Genomic DNA, 21928 nt, shown 5'->3' with positions numbered 1-21928 from the left:
CCATTCGAAATAAAGGAAAAAATTATTTTATTTCTACTTTTTTCCTCACAAACTCTAACGTTTTTAGCTGGACGATTGTACTTCATTCAGCCTCTGTATTTCTTGGATTTGCTGCAGGAACAGCAAATCCAAGCAACAGCAACAGTTTGATTATCTCCTATAATTTTTCTGTTGTATGAAGATATGGGAATAAGGATCCAATTTGGTACCCCAAAGCGTCGAAAAGATCTGAATTAATCAATTTAGACTGACATGAAAGTCACATTTGTCCTCTGAGGTTTTGTCACTGTCGCTGTAACTGACTGCTACAGGAGACTTTCTGTGCACAACTGCCTGCATCTACAGCACCTTCTTTTTTCTTTTTTTTTAAATCAAATCAAATGTAACAATGTAAGTTACAACATTTTTATTTCTTTCTGGGATTAATAAAGTATTTTTTGAATTAAATGATTACTTCTACTTTTAGATTTAATGAAAACAAATCCCTTCCATTCAAATCCGGCATTTTCGAGAAAAGAAAATAAAACGTTTCTTTTCTTGTTGGGGTTGTATTATGACTCTTCCTACGGTTTGTAGCCATATTTAAAGTTTTTTACACCCATTTGTTACTGCGGCGGGGTTGCGCACGGGAGCGCGCAGCACGCAGAGCGTTCTCTGCGGTTTCCATGGTTACGGCAGATATCAACAGGGCACGGAGGAAGAGGTGTCCGGCTGCGACTCTTCACGTTTTGACCCGTCCGGGTTTCGCCTTAAACATTCCTCCCGAACCTGCTGGACTTCGGATGAGAGTCGAGCTCCGGTTGACTGATCTTTGTTGGTATCTGGTGAGTAAAAAAATTAATTTTTTTGCTTTTTAAAGAGCGAACAGCGCCGACATGGGGGTTACCTGTGAGGAGAAAGGCGGCTTTCTTGTATAGCTAAATGAAACTTTATATTGTTCCGCCATTTGCCTCCTGTCCCACAATAGAGCCATGTGGCTTCATACAAAGTTTTAGAGCGTCATAAATGCAGCTTATGATAGTCCTGGTTAGGCTGAAGCATCTAAATTTATTTTCGCAGCATCTTTAAAGTTCAAGGTTTAAGTTGATGGGAACGTGAGTCTGGACTTTGGACAAAGAAAGGATGCTCATCAGAGGGGAACGGCTGGCCATAATGTTACTGTTCTAACCTGGGATTATCAGAAGAGATTCTTAAAGTGGTACTTTAAAGTAAACAACAGAGGATTTTAGGTGCTAGATTAACACAAAGTACTGCAAAAATATATATTTAATACATTTTACAAATCTAAAAAGATATCCTGCTTTGCACACCTATCTATCTATGTACATATATATATATATATATATATATATATATATATATATATATGTATATGTATACATACATACATACACACACATATATATATATATATATATGTATATATATATATATATATGTATATGTATACATACACATATATATCATATATATATCATATATATCTCATAATTTTATGAGATTGTTTTAGAAAAACAGAGTATCTTTAGTCAGTGGCTTCTTCAAATTTGCTGCAATACAAACTGCTGCAGGAGATCTTTCCTGCCCACTACCATCACCATCTCTACAACATTTATTTTTAATAATTTTGAATTAAAACTAGCTACATACAGCAGCAGGTGGGATCAGTAAAGTATTTCTGAATTTCTGTATTTTGCAGCCAAGCAGCTGAATGAGTCTGGATCTAACAGAAATGAAGAACAGCTCTCACACGCTGCCACCTTTCTCCTCGTCTCCCACTGCTCTCGGAGGCTCTTTGACCTTGACCTCCTCACCTCCGTCTCTCCCTCTGTCACCCGTCTCGTTCCCTCCGTCCCCCACCTTGCTGTCTCCGGCTGCAGCGGAGTCCGCTCGTTCGTCCTCTCCTGTTTCACACCTCGCCGCCTCTCAGTGCCTCGAAGGACTCGGCTTGGGACATTGGGACACGTCCGACCAGGATGATCTGACCTGTCTCAGCTGGCTGCACCAGAGGGGCGATCTGTTGCCCCTGCAGCCTCTGACCAAAGTGACCCCGTTACCCCGGCGACAGCCCGGGCAGCTTCCTCCTCCTCCTGCGGCGGCGGCCTCCTCCAAGCCGCCGTACTCCTTCAGCAGTCTCATCTTCATGGCGATAGAAGATTCTCCTCAGAAGAGGCTCCCGGTGAAGGACATCTACGGGTGGATCGTGAGCAACTTTCCATACTACAGGACGGCCACCGGCGGCTGGAGGAACTCGGTGAGACACAACCTGTCGCTGAGCAAGAGCTTCCGTCGCATTCAGAGGGACAAGAGCCAGGTGTGTGCACAAAAGTCAGTTGAAATTATACGACTGAGTCCAAATGTTTATATTATATGAAAGTAAGCCTGTCGCAAAAGGCTGTAAATCAATGAACTGCATTAAAATGATTTTAATTTGCCACGTCTTTCTCTCTTTCTACCAAAAACTGGATTACAAAAGTCTTCAGTCTGATGGATTTGTCTCAACTAGACCATTTTTATGAAGGGAAATATTGTTTACAGAGACTTCATAATTCATTTTATTTGTTTTGTTTGCTTATTTTGAATATTTAAAATGTCTTCCAGTTCAAATGTTACAAGTTCCATTGAAATTAAAGTTTATTGATCTTTGAGAGGTTGAACTTGAATTATTATGTAATTATCATTTTGTTACTTTAAAATGGTCTCAAGACAACAATATTATCGGATATCATTGGACAATTTATCATCCAGCCAAATTTATTATCGTGACATGCCTACGGGCTATTTAGTTTACAGAAACATCATAATAATTTTATTTATAGTTTCAGTTGTGTTTTTTTATTTCTATTTTATTTATTGTTTTTTGTTGTCATGTTTTATTTTGGTGATTTTAAATATCCTCCAGTTCCAGCGTTTAGTTTTCAATACATTCACTGACCCGCACAGCATTTTAGGGGATGTAGACAGAGGAAAGGCTTTAGCTGCTCAACCTCCAACAGCTAGCTCAGTAAGGTTAGCGGAATCAACTAAATCACTCGCTCTTTGGTTACCTAGCAACTCACTCGCTCTTCGGTTACCTAGCAACAACCAGCTGAGTAACTTGGCAGCAGCAGTTCCAGGTTCTGCCATTGTGCCTCATAACTGCTTAAAAATAAAAAACAATGACGTGAAGTGAAAACTGTGGGTAAAACAGGAAAGGTCGTATGTATTTCAGATATTTAAAATAAAAAACTAATCAATAACTAACAGTTAACAGTTATCAATACTGACTGATATGACAGGCTTATATTATGTGTTTTTCTGCCATGTTGTCCAGCTGTATTACTTGAAAATAGAATATAATTTTACACATAAAATTATATTCAATACAATTATATCAATATTGTTGTTTATCACAATAATTACTGGAAAAATGTATCATCCAGCTAAATGTGTTATGAAAGTGTACGTGTGTGTTTTGCTGCAGTCGGTGGGGAAGGGGTCGCTGTGGTGTGTGTGTCCAGAGTATCGGCTGGCGCTGCTGGAGGGTCTGAGGAAGACCCACAGCTATCACGGCTCCAGCAGCTGTCTGATCAACAAGCCTGTACTGTGAGTTCAATCAAAACATGAGTAATTTAGGGCTGAAACAATTAATCTGGTTAGGAGAATTTCTTTAGCTACAAATCCATCCAAACAATAAACTACAAATGATCAACAGTAATGCTGTTATTACATTTTAGACAATAAAGTTTTAGGAATTATTAGTGTATTTGCTTCTATTAATGTACGTCAAACATTGTGTAAAAATGCTTTAGTGGTTAAATGAAAAATCTGCAGACTGTGCCAAAGTTTTTATCTGATTAGTCATCAGAATAATCAATAGAATAATTGATTACTAACATAATCAAGGTGCAGCCCTACTGTAAATGTCAGATGATTATTTTTTCATTATATTACTACATTATATTATTCTTCATATTTGGTTTACCTCAGAAAGGAACTCTCAGTCCAACTTCAGTCAGAAGTTTCTTCAAATTCAATGTAATACAGACTGCTACAGGAGGTAATTCCTGCCAACAGCCATCACTATCTACAATAATTCTTTGAAGAATCTGAATTAATATGGAGTTATTTTATTTTCCTTTGGGATCATTTATTTATTTTTGAATTTGAATTAAGAGAAATGCATGGATGAGTTACTCTTGATCTTTTTTGGTCAATAGTCCTTTAATCCTGGAAATGTTCTTCAGGTGATAGAAGACCGATTTTGTAACTTTATGTGTCTCTGAAAGTTCATTGTCTGAGTCCACCAGATTTCCAGTGGTAAGAACAGTAACAAAAAAGAAAACCACAAGAGGGCAGTTTGTTGCTATATTTTATTTAGTGGTTTCATAGTAAAGTGGTAAACTTGTCAGATTTTTATCAGTGGAAAAGATTTAAAATTATAATTATTGAACTACTTTTCAAAAGTATTTAAAAGTATTTTTAAAAACATAAGGTGTTTTGTTCCCTATCGTCTCTCACTCCAGGTACAATCTGAGGACTTTCTAAGAAATTTTACACTTTTACAAGTGTTTTTATTTTTTTAATTTATTTTATTTGTATTTATTTATTATTAATTTATTTATTGTCTTGCGGTTTCATTTGCAGGTTAGATGGAACCAGCTACGAGGTGCCTGCAGTGTGCGACACGGTGGAGATCTCAGGTTGGTACCGACACCAGCGTCACGTTTGTGTGCCTCTCCTAAAACCCAGAGCTCTCCGCCAGGGAAGAAGCAGCTTTCTGTGGCATTTTTATCACGGCTTTTTTTCAGCGCGCGCCATTGTTCCAGTGTTTGTTTTCTGTTGCCGTGGCAACCGCCTTTCTTCGTCTTAGCAACGGGCTTCGTCATTAGTCTGCTGTGTTTTAAGCCTAAATCTCTTTACGCAATAATTTGCTTTGTGAAGTGTTTAATTACTGCTTTGTTACATATCCTGACTCTTAAATAGACTATTGATGTTACGATTTTAGTGATTAATCTCTCTTATTTTCTTCTTTTCCTCCTGCAGACTCTCTTTCTCACGCCCTGCTCCTTTCTAGTTCCTCTCCCCAAATGCACACGCCTTTTTCCGAAGACCTGCCATGCCCTTTGACCCCGGATCACGAGGAGCTGGTCACCATGGAGCCGCACGAATACCAGCCGCACGAAGTCAGCGAAGACACCGAAAAGGACCCGCTGTCCGACAGCGGCTACATCGAGCTGCACTACTACGAGTCCGACCAGTGCCAGTACCTGGTGCTGCCCAGCGAGTCTGAACTGGACCTGGAGACTGTGGAGATCCTGCAGCTAGACGTGGAGGCCCAGGAAGCTGCCGGGTCCCTGTTGGACCTGGCAGGTGGTGTATATTAGCTCAATTAACCCAGATGTTTCAGTCATTAACTCATGTTTCCCCTTTAGACTTTATTGTATTATGAGATATTAAAAAGGAATTAAGTAAAAATCCTCCTGTATTCAGGCACTTTGAACGCCCATCCTGAACTCTTAGATCATACGGAAACGGATCAGAAAATGTTTTTAAAACTTGAAGTATTAAAAGTTCAGTTTTACAGTGTTTGCTGTAATGTTTCTAACAGTTCGAGCTAGGGGTGCACCGATTGCATTTTTATTGCCGATAATGATGTTTAAAAAGGCTGACCTTCTCATACCGATTTTTTTTTTTTTTTAATCTGAAAAAATTTTGTTGGAAGCAAGTATCGGCCGAAATTAAAGAAATCTGGTCCGATTCGTCGGTGCACCCCTATTTCGAGCTCAGCAACCTCAGGGGTGGAAAGAGCGCTTCCAAGCCGAGACGACGTAATGTTGCTATTACATCTTGGTTAAAGTTTCTTACAGTCAACCATGAAGTTTAACAAATAAATATGACATCAAGGCATGAACACTTAGTTACAAAATTGCATTTTCTAATAAATAGTTCTAATAAATGTATGTTTTTCTGCTTCCTTTTCTGAAAAAGGTTTCTAAAAGTATTTTTGGCAATAAAGTATATTTAATTTATTATGTACTTATTAATCATAAATGTACTGAGGAAGTATGGAAAAGCAATAGAAGAATAACAGTAAAGTATTGGTAGTAATATTTATATAAATCTCTTTTCTGTTATCTGATCCTGTTTGTTAGAGATAGTTTGATGTTTTTGATGTCATGTATGTTTTTAAATCCCAGACTTCCTTTGTTCTTTATAATTTTAAGACTTTTAAGCTAAGCTGTCATTAAACAGCATTAGTTTCTTTGTAAGTGTAACACTACCACTGCCATTTAAGTTGGGCTAAAACCTTTTTTTTTTTTTTTTTTTTTTTTTGTAAATTCAGTGTTTCTCATTTTCTGTTCTGTGAAATAAAATCTTTATTTTGTTTGGTAAAGATAATATTTTCGTCTTCTCTTTTTTCATAATTTCAACATTTTCTTAGAAATTAATTACAGATAGATCGTACAAAACCACCAAATTAACAACATAAAGACTTGAATTCATGTGTGATTTTACCTTCTACAACTCTCCTTTTCAAAAGTCCTGTACCTTTTTCTAAAACACTATTTCTAAAAGTATTTCAGTAGTAAAACATATCTATTGTTACTTACTAATTTATCCTGGTAGTAACATTTTTAGTTGTATTCCATTTCAAATATTCTCTTTTTTATATAATTTGACATCTATTCAAAATGTATTTAATTCACTTAAGTATTAATTTTCTATTTCTGTTTTTAGCTCTGTGTTCTCCAATATATATATATTCCTTTAAAATGTCAGTTTTTACTTTTCTGCTTGTCACAGATATTTTTAAGTTACTCTAAATATAAATGCATTTATTCGATAGTAAAAATTTTGTTTTTTGCGTTTTTTAAACAATGAGCAGAGACTTTATTCATAGTCTAATGTTAACAATGCAGTTTAAAAAATATATTAATGAAAAAAAATTGGATTAATTAAAACAAGGGGGGAGAAATAATCTGAAGATTTATGATGTGTCGTGATGAATGACGTCACTCTTATGTTGGTTAATTTAACAACAGCAGAGGGCGCTACAGCTACGTCACAACTATGCATGACTGTTTTCTCTTCAAACGAATCCCGGTTGCTAGGATACCGTATCTGTCACCGTTGTGGAAACATTTCGGATGTGATTTGGATAAACGCAAAGTATCCGCTCCTACTTTACATTACCTGCTCGGTCGTTGCGTAAACATCACCCTGACTGAATAAAAACTACATTTCCCATTTTCTGCCGGTGAATTTCACTCGAAGGGGCTTGTAGTTTTCACCAGAGCTCGACCGAGAGAAGGACGTCACACAAAAAACTACATTCCCCGTGTGACGTTTCGCGGACTGAAGCCGGAAGTGGGCAGTCTAGTCTTGGAAAAAAGTTCTCATGACTGTTTTCGTTTCTGCGTGAAAAGTTGTTCGTTTCTCGGCTCTCCTGAGTGTCTGGAGACGCTTCTGGAAGACTCCGTAGACAACACGGCACCGTGAAACTTCAGCTAAAACAAACACGTATGTTACTTTTTCACTTATGTTCCTTTGAACGCAACATTGTTCGTGGATTTCTTTTCTAACTCTGCGCTCATTTAACAGCTAGTTCTTTGTTTTTGTCCGAACTCTCGCTGTTTTAACCGCTATGTTAGCTTAGTTATGCAGACTCGAAGATGTTCGCGTTAAAAGTGGATTTCAGCTCAACTTTACTGCGCCAAACTCACTCTGCTAGCTGGCGATGTTGCGTAAAAGCGGTAAAAAAATTCTGATTGTGCTAATTTCTTGCATCCAGTCTGCTCTGGACATTCATTGCAAAGAAATGGCTGGCATGCTGCTCATCAACGCCACACCTTAAAGGTACTTGAAAGTAGGGAGTGACCTCTTTAGTTTGATGACACATCGTCTCACCTTCTTGTCTTAATGGACGCCATGGAGGACGGCTTTCCCATGAAGTCTCCTAACAATGCGCTCTTTTGATTGGAAAGAAACATGACCAGATTATTGGAGGGCATGCTAAATCCATAAGCTGCAGGCAGAGCAGCATGACACCAATATGAACAGCCTGCAGCCACATCCGCACAGAGCTAAACTTTGTATTGGTTGACTTGCTGGAATAGTATTTTAATGCCTGCAGGGTGATTAACGGAGAGCTATTAGCAGAAAATGTTGAAACATGTTTGGATCTGGACAAAAAATGCACTTTGTTGTGTTTCATTTAAGATAAATTATCTCATCTGCCACATGTGCTGATTGAAAAAGATTCAGTTTTATTCAAAATTGCTCATCATTCAACTATCATCAAAGTTCATTTCTGAAATAAATGCTTAAAATTAAAAATGAAATGCTTGATTGCCGATTATTTGTCCAGACATCAAATTCAGGCAAATTTTTCATTGATTCATCAAATTTTGATTCAATTTTAATGAAATAAACATATGATTTGATGCACTGTAGAGGATAATGTTGTAACCATGGTAAAAGCATTACATTTACATCCATACTGTACATTTTCTCACAATGAGTTCTAATAAAAACTTCAGAAAGTTTGTGGAGCTTTGCAAAACTACAAAAGCTAAGTAAATGGGACAAATAAATTATTTAAAATTTTTGTACAGTATTGTGGTGCATTTATAGACCATTTTTACATACATACACTTTTATTTTGTTAAATTATAATCTATTGTTTTCTTTATTTATTTTCTGAAAAATAAATTACAAATGACAGAACATACTTTCAAAAAGTGGCTTTTGTCAAATCTTCTGTGAGTTGTATGCTGGTGTATTAAGGCCTGGCTGCAAAGTGTTTTGTAATTATTCAGTTATGAGAGCATAGTTGAATTTTAGCAGAATACAGATGCAAAAAAATTACAAGAAAAAATAGTTTTAATAATATAAAAAACTTGTATAGAGTTATCAGGATCTGATGTGGCCACTTCATTTTGTGTAGTTTTTTCTTTAAAATAGACTCAGTCATTTGCTCAATCATTTCAAAGTCCTGCTACTGATATTTTTTTTTTATTGTTTGTGCAGGAGTTCCCATGAAATTACTACTTCATTCTCCTAATATTGCAACTTTTTTCTGTTAATATTAAACTGCATGCTTGTATTATTTAGACTTTTATTGTACGACGGTATTCTTGAAATATTATGACTTTATTCTCATAATTTAAAAAAGTAAAAAATATTAGCCTGACCTTAAAATTGGTTAATAGTGTTGACCTGCATTCAAAATAAATATTTATTTTAAATATGCTTGTCAAGCAAGATGGTGGCTCTGAGTGTGCTCACATCACTCCGAATTAGGGCTGAAACGATTAATCGGATTAATCATGATTAATCACTATTAATCGAGTATCGAAATAACCATTGATTAATTTATTAATCCATTAATTGCTAACTAAAGTCTACAGATCCAAAAAAGGCAATTTGGTGAAACAAACACATCACATTCAGAGCAGTAATCACATCGAAACTGTACAAAAATATATAATTTTGCATTTAAGATAAAAACACTTTTGTCTGTAAATATGTTTTTACCCAAAACTCAACAAGTTGCATAATTTTAGCTTCACCTGGCTCAGATTTACTAAAGAAACGCGGTGGTGTTGCATTTTAGGCTGTAAAATGCATCTTTTATTGTATTTCTAAACTTGTATAAAAAAGCTTTAAGTGGTTAAATGAAACGTTTGTAGAATGTGCCCATTTTCTAACAGGTTGTCAAATAATCAATAGACTAATCAATAACGAAAATAATTGTTAGCTGTAGCCCCAATCTGAACTATGAAAACCAAAGGAGTGCATTGGTAAAGAAAAATCCAGATTTTCCAAAAATTACATCTTCAAAAACTTTATTAGTCAACAAGTCGCCAAGCCCTAATGTTTATTAGCAACAATTTTATTAAATTAAACCTTAAAGAAAATATTTTAAACATTTGAAGAAAGTTGATACCAAATGTTAGTAAAGTTTTATATAATGTTTTCATGTAAAGCGTCGTAAAGCTTTTATGTGAAGGTAAATAATGTTTTTCGTTTTTGTTTGTTTGCAGAATGGGGAGTGATGCACACCCGGTTCAGATTGTGGACGTGAATAAGGACGATCACTCTTTCACGTTGAACACCGAGGCTTTAGCTCAGATTCTGCTGGACCCGGCGGTCCGAGACAAACATGTGGTGGTTCTGTCGGTGGCCGGCGCCTTCAGGAAGGGGAAAAGCTTCTTACTGGACTTCATGCTCCGCTACATGCACAGAAAGGTGAGTCTGAGGTGTTGCCATGACGACGCCTGTCGCAGTAAATCAATTAATCTCTCATGATAAATTAAAACAAGCTCGAGAATGTCAATTTTTTATGATTAGTTGTTTTTCTTTTCACTCTTTCTACTAACAACTGGATGGGAAAAAGTCTTGAATCTGGTGCTTTGGTCTCAACTTGCCTGTTTTTTTTTTGAAGGGCAATTTAGTTTACAGAGACATTTAATGTATCGTTTTTTATTAAATTATCAGAGGAATTATGACTTACTGTTGTCACGATAAATTTTAATTAACGTTTTAAAAACACTGTTAGTTTTACTATTTTCTCCACTGTTTGTTCAATGAGTGTTTCAGTAAACATAATTAAATCTCAAAATATAATTAAACACGCCTTCATTTGATTGCTGTCCTGAAGAAGTAAGTGGGAATGTTTTTCAAGAGCAGCATTTGTTTTTGTGGGGCAGTAATTGTTGTGACACAGCCACAGCCACACAGTTACCTAAGAAAGTAATAAATAATTCTTATATCATGATAAATATTGTGATAAAACCTAACATCCACATCACTGACCTCTCTTCATTTTTGTTGTTGTTTTGTCTGTTTTGTTTATTTTCGATATTTAAAATTTCTTCTACTTCCAGAATTAAATGTTTGTCAGAAATTAAAGTTTGACTTCCATTATTACTCTGTCACCATTATATTACCTGAAAATTGGCCTGTAACAATAATTTTATTGTTTGTCATAATAACTTTAGGGACTGGTTGCTGGCAGGTCACGTCATGAATGATTTTTCAGTTTTATCTCCATCTGGTTTCTCCAGAATCTGGGAGGCATTGATGCATTAGCACATCATGAAAACATGCATGTGACGCGAAACGCCCAGTTTGTGACCAAACCCGTTTGCTTATGAATAATAATTTAGATTTGCCAGGTTTAGGAAGTGTAATCAGCATGTATTAGTTCCCTGTTTGTTCGGATGTGTCCAGCAAGCATCGCTCTTTGAGACTGCGATTTATAAGTGCTATTGATTTTCTTACATTTTTTTCTCCCTCTTCCATTAAAATGTTTCCTGTTGCACCATTTTAAATTTTAAACTGTAGCTTCCAGTGGACAGTAAAACAAGCTGCTAAGTGCGGAGCTAATCAGAACCTGAGAGCTCTGCTCTCCACTTTGTTTGTTATAAAACACTGGAGATGTCTATTTATAGCGCAGACTGTAATGATAGTTGGAGCTGCTGGCAAAATGGTGGAAGAAAAACCCAAAACACAAACCCTGAGGGAAGCTGTTTCTGCTCTAAAGTTTTATCTGAATGTCTGTTGTATGTTTGGTATTTACGGTTTAACTTGTGTATCTGCAGAGCGACAATAACTGGCTGGGTCGGGATGACGAGGAGCTGACTGGGTTTTCTTGGAGAGGCGGGTCGGAACCTGAGACGACGGGCATCCAGCTGTGGAGCAAAGTTTTTACAGTTCAGAAGAGCGACGGGACGGAGGTACTGACGTCATCTAGAGATATTAATTTACTTCTCATATCTGTAACAAATAGCAGGTGTCACTTAAAGTTTGATTTTTAGATTATAGTACATATTAGAATGAGCAAATAGGGAGAAAAATTGAAAAAGTTTTATTCTTTGTTACTAGTTCTTCAAACTAAAGACCTAGCAATTTATTATTTTACTTCAAAGTCAGCTTTTTACATCTTTGAGTTTATTTTTTGCAGTAATGAAACATTTTTTTATTAATCTAAATTGACATTAAATTCAAATTCAATTCAAAAATACTTCCCAAAGAGAAGTGTTTTTGCTGTGACTCGTATTAATTCAAGATTCTTCAAATGAGGACAGTTTTGTCCAGGCAGACGTTTTTATAGTCGGTCACACACAGTCATTCTCCATGTGGCTGGCAAAGAGCAATCCAATCAGCAGCCTCAAAACAACCCCACATGGCTTCTTGTCACCACTTTCTCACAGTAAATAAATATTATTAAATAAATACAGTTTATTTCTTTACTCTAAAAGTAAAAAAACAAAACAAAAAGTCAGTTATTATAGGAAGTAAATGTCTGCTGCTGTTTCGTGTCTCTCCTGTAGGTGGCTGTGGTGTTGATGGACACTCAGGGAGCGTTTGATGACCAGTCCACAGTGAAGGACTGTGCCACCATCTTTGCCCTCAGCACCATGACCAGCTCAGTCCAGGTAAACATCTCACTCTGATCAATGCTGATGAGTTTCATTGTTGAGTTTTCTGACATGACTTCTGGTTTGGTAGATCTACAATCTCTCACAGAACATCCAGGAGGACGACCTGCAGCAGCTACAGGTCAGTCTGGGTTTGTGTTGTTTTTTTTTTTTTTATCTTAAGAGATTAGTCAGTTTCGTAGAATATTTTCAGAAAGAACAGTTTGTCTTATAGTTACAACCTAATTTTACTATTTTTATTCCCACCTGGACCTAATTGTTTGGCTGCTGTAATGAAATACAGCTGTGTTGTGATTTTAAAGAAATCGATGTATCACGTTTAATGAAATGAGATGCCAACCGTACAGTCCAGCCTGCCCTCCCTAAAACATAAGGGAAAGTGGAGTTTGGCCTTCGCAGTTTAAATTTATCTGGACGCCTATGTAACTTTGTAATGAAAGGAGAACTATCATGCAAAATTCACATTTTGCACATTTTTGTGCTTCCATTTGGCTCTAAACTGGATTTACAAACAGCCTAAACATTTAAAAAACAAATCCGTTTAGTTTTTGGTGATAAGTTGACGTGTTTTTTGATGTAATTTCAAAATCCTCTCGATTAAGTCACATCCATGGGGACTCCACCGTTACCTAGCAACTCCAGCCGAGCTCAACCCGTTACCTAGCAACCCATGGAGTGTTCCAGCATATTTTATCTGCTGGTTTTACCTCTGTATGCTCTGTACAATGGCTGCTGGAAAAGACAAGTGCTTTGTTGTTGACTTACCATCCATAAACCACTTGGTGCATTTTTGTTGCACAGGAAGCGCCACTTCTGCTTTTCAAAAATGTACAGTTGTATAATTGCGCAACTGTTTGCAGCCATTTCCACGTGTGAGTTTAAGCGTCAAATTGGGGAGCGTGGCCAGCTGCAGCTTATTTGGATTTAAAGTGACAGAGGCTCCAAAAACCAGAGAGTTCAGTTTGGTTTCAGCTGCTGGAACCAAAGTTCAGTCGGCTTTTCCCACCAGTAATTTAGAATATCATCAATAAAGTTAATTTATTTCAATGATTCAATTAAAAAAATGAAGCCCATTACACCCAGTTGACTCAGTAAACATTGATCCATGTCAGTGTTTATGAAGATTGGGGCTTTTAGCTAAAGGAAACCCAAAATTTTCTCAGAGAATTAGAACACCACATAATACCGTTTTTTATATATATATATATATATATATATAAAAACAGATTTTTATATTGGAGTTTGTTGGCCGTATCGGAGCATATTACTGAAGTTAATTGTGACATTTTGCATCATTTTGGTGTTTTCTCCTCTCAGCTGTTCACAGAGTATGGCCGTCTGGCCATGGATGAGATCTTTCAGAAGCCGTTTCAGGTATCATAAATCACAGTATCCAGCACAGTAACTCATGCTAGTGTGGTTATTGTTAAATATACATATATCACTGTTCTTTTCATCCTGCAGTCGTTGATGTTTCTGGTCAGAGACTGGAGTTTCCCCTATGAATACAACTATGGCTTCAAAGGTGGCAGCCAGTTTCTGGAAAAACGGCTACAGGTACCAGTTTAAATGTTTCTAAAATGATTTTAAAAGCGCTGCAACATTTCTGTAATGCTTTGTGTGTATGTTCAGGTTAAGGAGGCTCAACATGAGGAGCTGCAGAATGTGAGGGAACACATTCATTCATGTTTCACCAAGATCTCCTGCTTCTTGTTGCCTCACCCTGGCCTCAAAGTTGCCACCCACCCCGCTTTCCGGGGGCAGCTGAGCGGTGAGACTGGTTTAGTTTTGATTTTAATAGAGAAAATCCAAACGTTGCTGGTTCTGCTGCTGAGTTTTGATAAAAGCTGAAAGTAAAGTCTCTAAAAATGTTGCCTTGTTAAACAAAGACGAGTCGGCTCCAATGTTTATGAATCGTATCTATTTAAGTTGTGGAGAAATCTAACGTGTTTTATATGCATTTATAAGCCTTTATAATTATTATATTAGCTGAAAATATTCTCTAAATGAATTATTGTTTATCGCAATTGTTTACTTTATTGTCCAGCAAAGTTTATTACTTTGACAGCTTAATAAGAATAATCTATAAAGTATGATTTTTAGAAAACACTGTTTATTGGGAACAAATTTATTGATATAGTGAAACTACAGACAACTCTTAAAAAGAATTATGTTTGAAAAACATTCAAAAATTGTTTAAGATTAAGGAGCAAAATGTATCATTTAAGGGAGAAATCACAGTTTAAATATGCAAATTCAGAACAAGTAGAAAAAAACGTTTGTGTGTCAGAAAATGGAGCCAAACTGGAATAATTTAAATATTGAACAATATCCAAAATGATGAAAGCAATGATAATTATTCAAACTCTTTTGACAAAACCACTTCAGTTCCAGATAAAAAAAAATCTAAATAATCTGCATGTATATTTATATATATGTTCAGAAAAGAAAAGTATTTCACAAATAGCTTTAAAAAATGCAAATATAAACATTACAATGGAAAATGTACAACTCAGTAGGAACATTTTATCTCAATCAGACATTGTCAACTAAAAACACAAAACTATTCAAATTATTAAATAAACATATTTTTACTACTGGATATAATATAAAATATTGATTGTTCGCATTTTTGTTACTGATGTAGTTTGGTGAAATTTAAAGAAATAATTCTTCATCCACTGCAATAAAAACTAAATGGATACTATATTGATTAGTTTATATATGCATTATACATGTAATAAATGTAAGATTACTTGGGTAAATGCTAAGTTTTTACATTGTCTTTCATGCTGTAAGTATTTTTTTGCACACATTAACCACATAATAAACGTTTAACTTGTTTCCAGATGTTGCTGCTGAATTCAAAACGGAGCTGCAGGCTTTGATCCCCAGACTGCTGCATCCAGACAACCTGGCTGAGAAGGAAATAAACGGGAACAAAGTGACCTGCAGAGGCCTGCTGGAGTTCTTCAAGGTGAAATCCCCCGGTTCTCTGCAGCTCTGCTGAGGCCCGCTCCGTTTTTCTTACTCCGTCCTGCTTTGGTTTCCAGGCTTACATTAAAATCTACCAAGGAGAAGATTTGCCTCAACCAAAGACGATGCTCATGGTACGTCGGGATGTTGGCAGGGTTTGTTTTCTGCTGGAGATCCTTGAAAATGCCTGAATTTCAGTTACCAAACTGCACAGTTTGGTAATAAATCTAATGTTTGATTAAAAACCTAAATTTGCAAAGTGTTATTTACACTTGAAACCAGATATTTTCATACACCTGATTATTTTTCTCACTGTCTGAAGTTAAATCAAACTAAACGTTTATTATTTTAGGTTTGTTAGAATTACAAAAAATATTTCTACTTGCTAAGTGCCAGAAAACTTTTTGAGAACATATTTTAGAGATCCTTTTTTGTGACTTTTATTGTGTTTTAGCTTTTAAATATCATTTACCTTAAGATTTGTTTGGATTGTTTCAGTGTATTTAACTTTTATTATCCCTAGTGGCCCAATCACTTATTGATTGTTTTGTATGTGATTGATTTCTTGATATTCAAGCTGCACATTTTGTCTAATCTGATATTTGATTAAAAGTCTAATTTTGCAAAACATTAATTATAGTTGAAACCAGATATTTAATTAAAATAAAGACTTTTTTTCTCACTGCCTGAAGTTAAATCAAACTAAATGTTTCTTATTTTAGATCTGTTAGAATGACAGAAAATATTTATATTTGCTAAATGCCAGAAAACGTCTTGAGGACATTTTTTAGACTTTCTTTGTGTATTGTGTTTAAACATTTAATTTGAGCAGCAACGTCATTTACTTCAACACAATTTGTTTCGATTGTTTCAATGTGTTGAATATTTACTATTCATGTGATTAATTTCTGTATAAAAGCCTTGAAAATGATGGATTTTAAGACTACAGTTTGGTAATAAGGTGCAATTTAATGTTTGATTAAAAGCCGAAATTTGGAAAATATTATTTCTCAAACCAGTCAGAAGTTTAGGATGTGTGTAAGAGAGACATTTCAACACATAAAATTTAATTATTGTTTTATTTTTCCATATCCCTGAATGTAAAATACTATCACCAGACTATTAATAATGGTGATAAATTATATAAAATGGTATCTGGTGCTGAAAAAGTTTGACTTCTTACCTTAAAATGCTTGAATTTTGCTGTAGGAAAAGTGTACAAACTGTGTGTTACGGAGCTGAACAGGCCTCTCAGTTTGAATTGTTTTGTTTTTGTTCTTCACCATGAGCAACACATCTGTTTATGATTTTACTAGGCCACAGCAGAAGCCAACAACCTGGCAGCCGTAGCAGCAGCTAAAGATCAGTACCAGAAGAACATGGAGAGGGTGAGTTTCTGCCATGCATGAGCCACATCAAGCATCTCTACGGTTCTGGTTCTTCAGTGTGTTTGTGTTTTTATCCCGCCTTAGATCTGTGGAGGAGATCTGCCGTATGTGGCTCCAGAGGCACTGGAGGAGAAGCATAACTTCTTCCACGGAGAAGCCATCCACATGTTTGCAAACACAAAGAAGATGGGAGGACAGGAGTTTTGCGATCGCTACCAGGCTCAGTTGCAGAAGGAGCTGGACGAGATGTGGCAGTCGCTTAGCAAGCAGAACGAGGTGAGACTCGTTCTTTATTCTGCATGAATCTGAATCCGCTAAATGGAAAGTTTTATTTCTGAAGTCCTTATCTAGTTTTATATTTTGTTTCCAAAGGAACCTGCATTCCCTTTAAAGTGACTTTTAATGTTTTTTTTCTTTGGACTTTCCTTGCTTTTCAACCTGAACATGTTTTTTAAATATTAGTTTACCTAAAGGTGTTTTCACACCGGATTTAGTTCAATTTGAGACCAAAATTGCTACATTTGTTGCAATTTCAGCTGCTGCTGCACACTGCACTTTGTCAAACTATCCAAACAAATTGAACAGCCGGTTCCCCTCCTCGCCTGTGGGGGAGCTGCACCAAGAACCACTGAAGGAAACAACATAAAAACCAAGAAGAAACTGAGCGCAACTTTCTTCTTTACTAAATGTAAACAAAGTGGAGTAGCGTCAGATTTTAGTGTCTGCTGGATTTCTCTTTTGTCTCTGTTAAAAACCACGAGCCATTTCTCCTGCCAGCGCTAAACCTGCATTTGTTTTGTTGTATTTACCCAGAATGCCCTGCGCTACAATCCGCTTTCTGCTTTTGAAAGTCAAAATATTGTCAAAATATTTCCAGAAACCATGAAGAGCTTTGATTTTTATTTGGTTTTGTTTCATAATGTGATGATTAAATGTTTCTTTGTTATAAAGGCTAAGAACCTGTTCAGCGCCTTCCGGACTCCGGCGGTTCTCTTCGTGCTGATGTGCCTCCTCTACATCATGTCGGGCGTGCTGCTCTTCGTCGGCCTGACGACCTTTGCCCTGGTGTGCGACTGCGGCCTGGGGCTGCTGATGGTCGCCATGTTGGTTTGGGCCTTCATCCGCTACTCTGGCCAGTACTGGCCTGTGGGCGGAGCCATCGACCAGGCTGCCGGCGTTGTCCTAGAACAGGTTTTTGTTTTATTATTGATTGATTGATTTGAAAACATATTTGTTTACAAATAGAAAACAAAGGGATAGGATATGAAATGTGTGCGTTGGGGGCGGATTGGTAAATAAAAAGCAAAAAGTTAATATTACTGACATGACACATTTATTATTTTATTTATATATGAGGACTTGGAAAAATGCTCAACTTTAAACCAATTCAAGATAAAAAATGATTAAGTTTTATACACATTTGAATTAATAATGAGGAGATGACTTAATGTTTGCGGCCTGGACAAATTTATTTAGTGACTGTTGAGAAAGAGGCAGATTTCTACGACTGTTCTTCTTTTCCTGCTCTCTTTGCACTCATGTAGAGTCAGTGTTATAGAGAACATTTCTATATTAATGATAACATTTGTTAAATCTAGTGAATAAACTGATTATTGATTTTTTTTAAGTCAAGTTGATGTTGGAAGTATTTTTAGCTGCAAATGCATCCTTTGATCAAGCATACGCACTAAAATAATGGCGTGTTGTTGACTTTTAGGCAATAATGTGACTTTCTTATCTGTTTATTTGTAGGTTTTCATGTATTTCTATTGTACAAAAGAAGTTTAAGTGGTTAAATGAAAAATCTGCAGAATGTGCCAATTTTTCATCAGAATAATTGATAGGATTGTTAGTTGGAGCCATAATCGCCATCTTTGTTTCACTGTCTCTTTATCTTTATAGATAAATAGATAGAAGGTAACATTTCATCAAATCTAATAAATCATCTTCTTTGTGTAATTCTTTTAAGGCAACGGAGATGTTGAACAAATCGAGAGGAGCACCAGTGAGCATCCAGAAGAAATCCAGCTAGAGGCCTGAACATCCGGCGGTCTCTACTCCAGACAGACGAACCCAAGCACACTTCTAGCACTAAAGCCTTATCATCATCATCATCATCATCATCATCATCATCATCATCATCATCATCATCATCATCCTCACTGGCCCTGGGTGACGACTGCCCCATCCTGACTCACCAGCATCAGAAACGGCCTGTTGCAGTCCAGGAACATCCCAAAACAAAACCCTCTCTACAAGTTTACAGTTTGTCTTAACAGAAAAGTCAATGTTTACCTTCACACCTCATGGTTCAGTTTTTTAAGCCTTACCGGGCTGAGACGTGGGTCCACTTTGTAGTCCGTCTTAAAGATACTTCAAAATGCAGCTTTAAAGCCTTTACATTTACGCCTGCTTTTGTAGCTTCTTTTTTATTTTCTCATAGCCTAAAAATATTCAGTTCTCCTTGTAGATTTGCTTTACAGATGTTACAAGCTAGCATTCCTTGGAAATATAAACAAGCAGAAAAAGAAACACACTTTCTCGGGAGCTTTGTGTCATTGACACTAACTTTTATTTTTATTTATTTTGTCTGTTATACCCTTGATGGAAACATGCAGGGCGCTACAGAATAAACCAGACGCAGCTTTTTCAGTTTTAGCTGAAAAAGAAAGTTCTGGAATAATGAGGTCAAATCACCAGCATACGAAAGCAAGCGATCAGTCAGCCAAAGAGTTAGCTTTAAACGTCATAATTAAATTATACTGTTATCTCTTCTACATGTTGGTATAATTAATTACCTGAACACAAAGCAACCACCGCCTTTAAATACAAAAACACAAAATAAAAATTCTGATTGTTGGAAATCGTATCATCTTTGCATCAAACGTCGTCAGTAATATTTATGTGCACACATTATAATCTGAGCTTTCAGGGAATACTGAGGAACCACACTAGCATGTCTCTGTTGGTATTTAAGCTTTTTCCTGAAGGTTTCTTCCTCATAAGAACCGATTTAATTACAGCTTGAACTGTCTGTTTGAAATGTCCTACATGTGGAGCAGAGGCTTCATTGTTCTGCATCTACTGCTTGACTGATCAGTTTTGACTTTCAGTTCTCAAACTGGATTTACTTGGTTGTTTTTGCAGCAAATCAGAAGGAATTTGGTGGCAGATTAAAGGGCTGCTATTATTTGCAACAATGTCCTCCATTCCTGGGTAGATTAAATCTTTTTTTTAAAGTATGATATGACTAGAGAAGTGAAACAGAAAGCATTAGGTATTTTAAAAATATCCAGTGTCTTGTGTAATGGCGGCCATAATGTGCACTTTAACACCTGATCATATTGTGTGCACACAAAGATTAAAACTAGGGCTTTATTCTTAGTGAATGCATGAAATTATATATGCAAGTCTGAAGTGTTCAGGGCCAAAAGTCACTATTGAGATGATTTTTCACCATTGTGTGGTTCTTTGTGTTTCTCTTTTTGTCCACTAGAGGGAGCTTGTGGACGTCTTACAAGCAGTTATTTTTGCACTTTGCCTCTTTGGTGCTTGTTGCACACATCTCATTCCAAATGTGGGAAACAAATGCATGCAATATTGTAGTAACAGCAAATGTAACAATCTCTTGCATTGATCTGATGACCATGACTTTGACATAATGCTGTTTTATAAAGAATAAACAGAGGTTCACACGGTTCCTGCTGTTTTGTTAGCTCATATCTGACCTTATTTACGCTTCGTTTGGACAGAAGTCAAATACAAATGTGTGATTTGTATCAGTAAACTGCACAAAGTAACAGCATTTAATCATATTTTGAGATTTATGTACTTGTACTGATACTCTCATTGAACAAACAGTGGAGAAAATAGTAAAATTAACATCTTTGGGGGGTTTTAAATATCATTAATTAAAATGTATTGTGACAAGTCAAAAGTCTTCTAATAAACCAGTAGAGCAAATTAAAACTTGTATAATTGAAACCAAACTTTTATATATTTTTTCTCTTTCTCTTTGGAATTACAAAATGTATTTGTTTGCTAAATTCAAAGATAATGAGTGGGAGAATTTCACTATTCCCTTCAATTCCAGGAGTTAACTTACACTAACTTTAAAATAAAAATAAAAAGCTCAGATGATAGGTTGAAGATACATTTAAAGTTTTACATGAATCTCTTTGGGTTTTGCAATAATTGGATATTTGAGCGCAGTTTATGAATCAAATGCATTATGGTAAACAATGATAATAGTTGAGCTCACCTGCAACCAAGCGTATTATAGTTTTTGGAATGGCACTAGTTATATTTTAGATTTAAACTTAATTATTTTAAGAGTACTTTTCACTACATCACAATCTATTAATTGAACTCCAGCGTTCTTAAAGTATTTGGTATCTGTTTTCTATAGGATGGACTGGTGATCTGCCCAGGGTCCACCGCAGCAGCATTCACGAACCCACTATAGGGATAAGCGTGCATATATGATAATTAATGGATGGATAAATGTGTTCCTAATGTAATGTACATTTGTCTTTAAAATATTAATTTCATTTATTTTTTAAGTCTTTTGTTTCAGATAGATCGGGTGAGAATAGATACATACATGTACATAATTCTTTATTGTTGCTTGTTTTAAGTTATTACTATAACTAACATTCAAGAACAATAGTTTTAATTAATAATTTTTTTAAAAAGGGACATACCACGTGACATACATATCACGTGAAATAACACGTCTTGTAGTAATTTCTTTACTGTTTTATTTGTGTTTATGATGTTGCAAATTGTCCTTGGGTGTTTTGAAAGGCGCTGTCAAATACAATGCATTATTATTATTACAATAACGCGGCTGGTACAGGAAATAGCGCCACTAGCGCCCCCTTAAGACCGGATTGCAATGGTCCCATTTCCAAATAAGGTATGAGGCTGACAGTGGTCCGTCCCCGCCCCTTTCTGTTTGCTGCAGCGAAGTGTACTTGGCAAATTTCGTGTCCCTTGTTTCCTTATATGGTGTCCGGCGCCTTTGCCCGGCCCCCCCTCTCTGCGCTGTGAGCGAGGCGCGTGCACCCGACCGCCGCTCATCGTTCGATTTCCATATTTGGAAGTGAGTTCAACGAAAACCGCGCTAAGGGGAGG

General features: G+C 36.3%; 2 protein-coding genes across 2 annotated transcripts; both read left to right on the top strand.

Moving 5' to 3' along the window:
- The first annotated feature begins 1684 nt into the window (after positions 1-1684).
- LOC106920295 (forkhead box protein N2) lies at positions 1685-6664 on the top strand. The gene is made up of 4 exons (XM_014991221.2): positions 1685-2314; positions 3464-3585; positions 4627-4682; positions 5026-6664. The coding sequence occupies exons 1-4, from the start codon at positions 1712-1714 to the stop codon at positions 5364-5366; spliced, it is 1122 nt and encodes a 373-aa protein (XP_014846707.2). The 5' UTR covers positions 1685-1711; the 3' UTR covers positions 5367-6664.
- Positions 6665-7335: 671 nt separating this feature from the next.
- Positions 7336-20761, top strand: atl3 (atlastin 3). The gene is made up of 14 exons (XM_014991218.2): positions 7336-7503; positions 10029-10233; positions 11589-11723; positions 12321-12425; positions 12499-12549; positions 13746-13802; positions 13893-13985; positions 14061-14199; positions 15278-15405; positions 15482-15538; positions 16721-16792; positions 16877-17068; positions 17744-17983; positions 18762-20761. Exons 2-14 carry the CDS (start codon positions 10030-10032, stop codon positions 18822-18824), a joined length of 1536 nt encoding a protein of 511 aa, XP_014846704.2. The 5' UTR covers positions 7336-7503; position 10029; the 3' UTR covers positions 18825-20761.
- Positions 20762-21928: the final 1167 nt, after the last annotated feature.

The sequence above is a fragment of the Poecilia mexicana genome, unplaced genomic scaffold, assembly GCF_051168715.1.
Source record: "Poecilia mexicana isolate PSO_F unplaced genomic scaffold, ASM5116871v1 scaffold_10, whole genome shotgun sequence".
Classification (NCBI taxonomy): Eukaryota; Metazoa; Chordata; class Actinopteri; order Cyprinodontiformes; family Poeciliidae; genus Poecilia; species Poecilia mexicana.
Note: the sequence above shows the minus strand (reverse complement) of the source record. Positions and strands in the feature narration are given on the sequence as shown.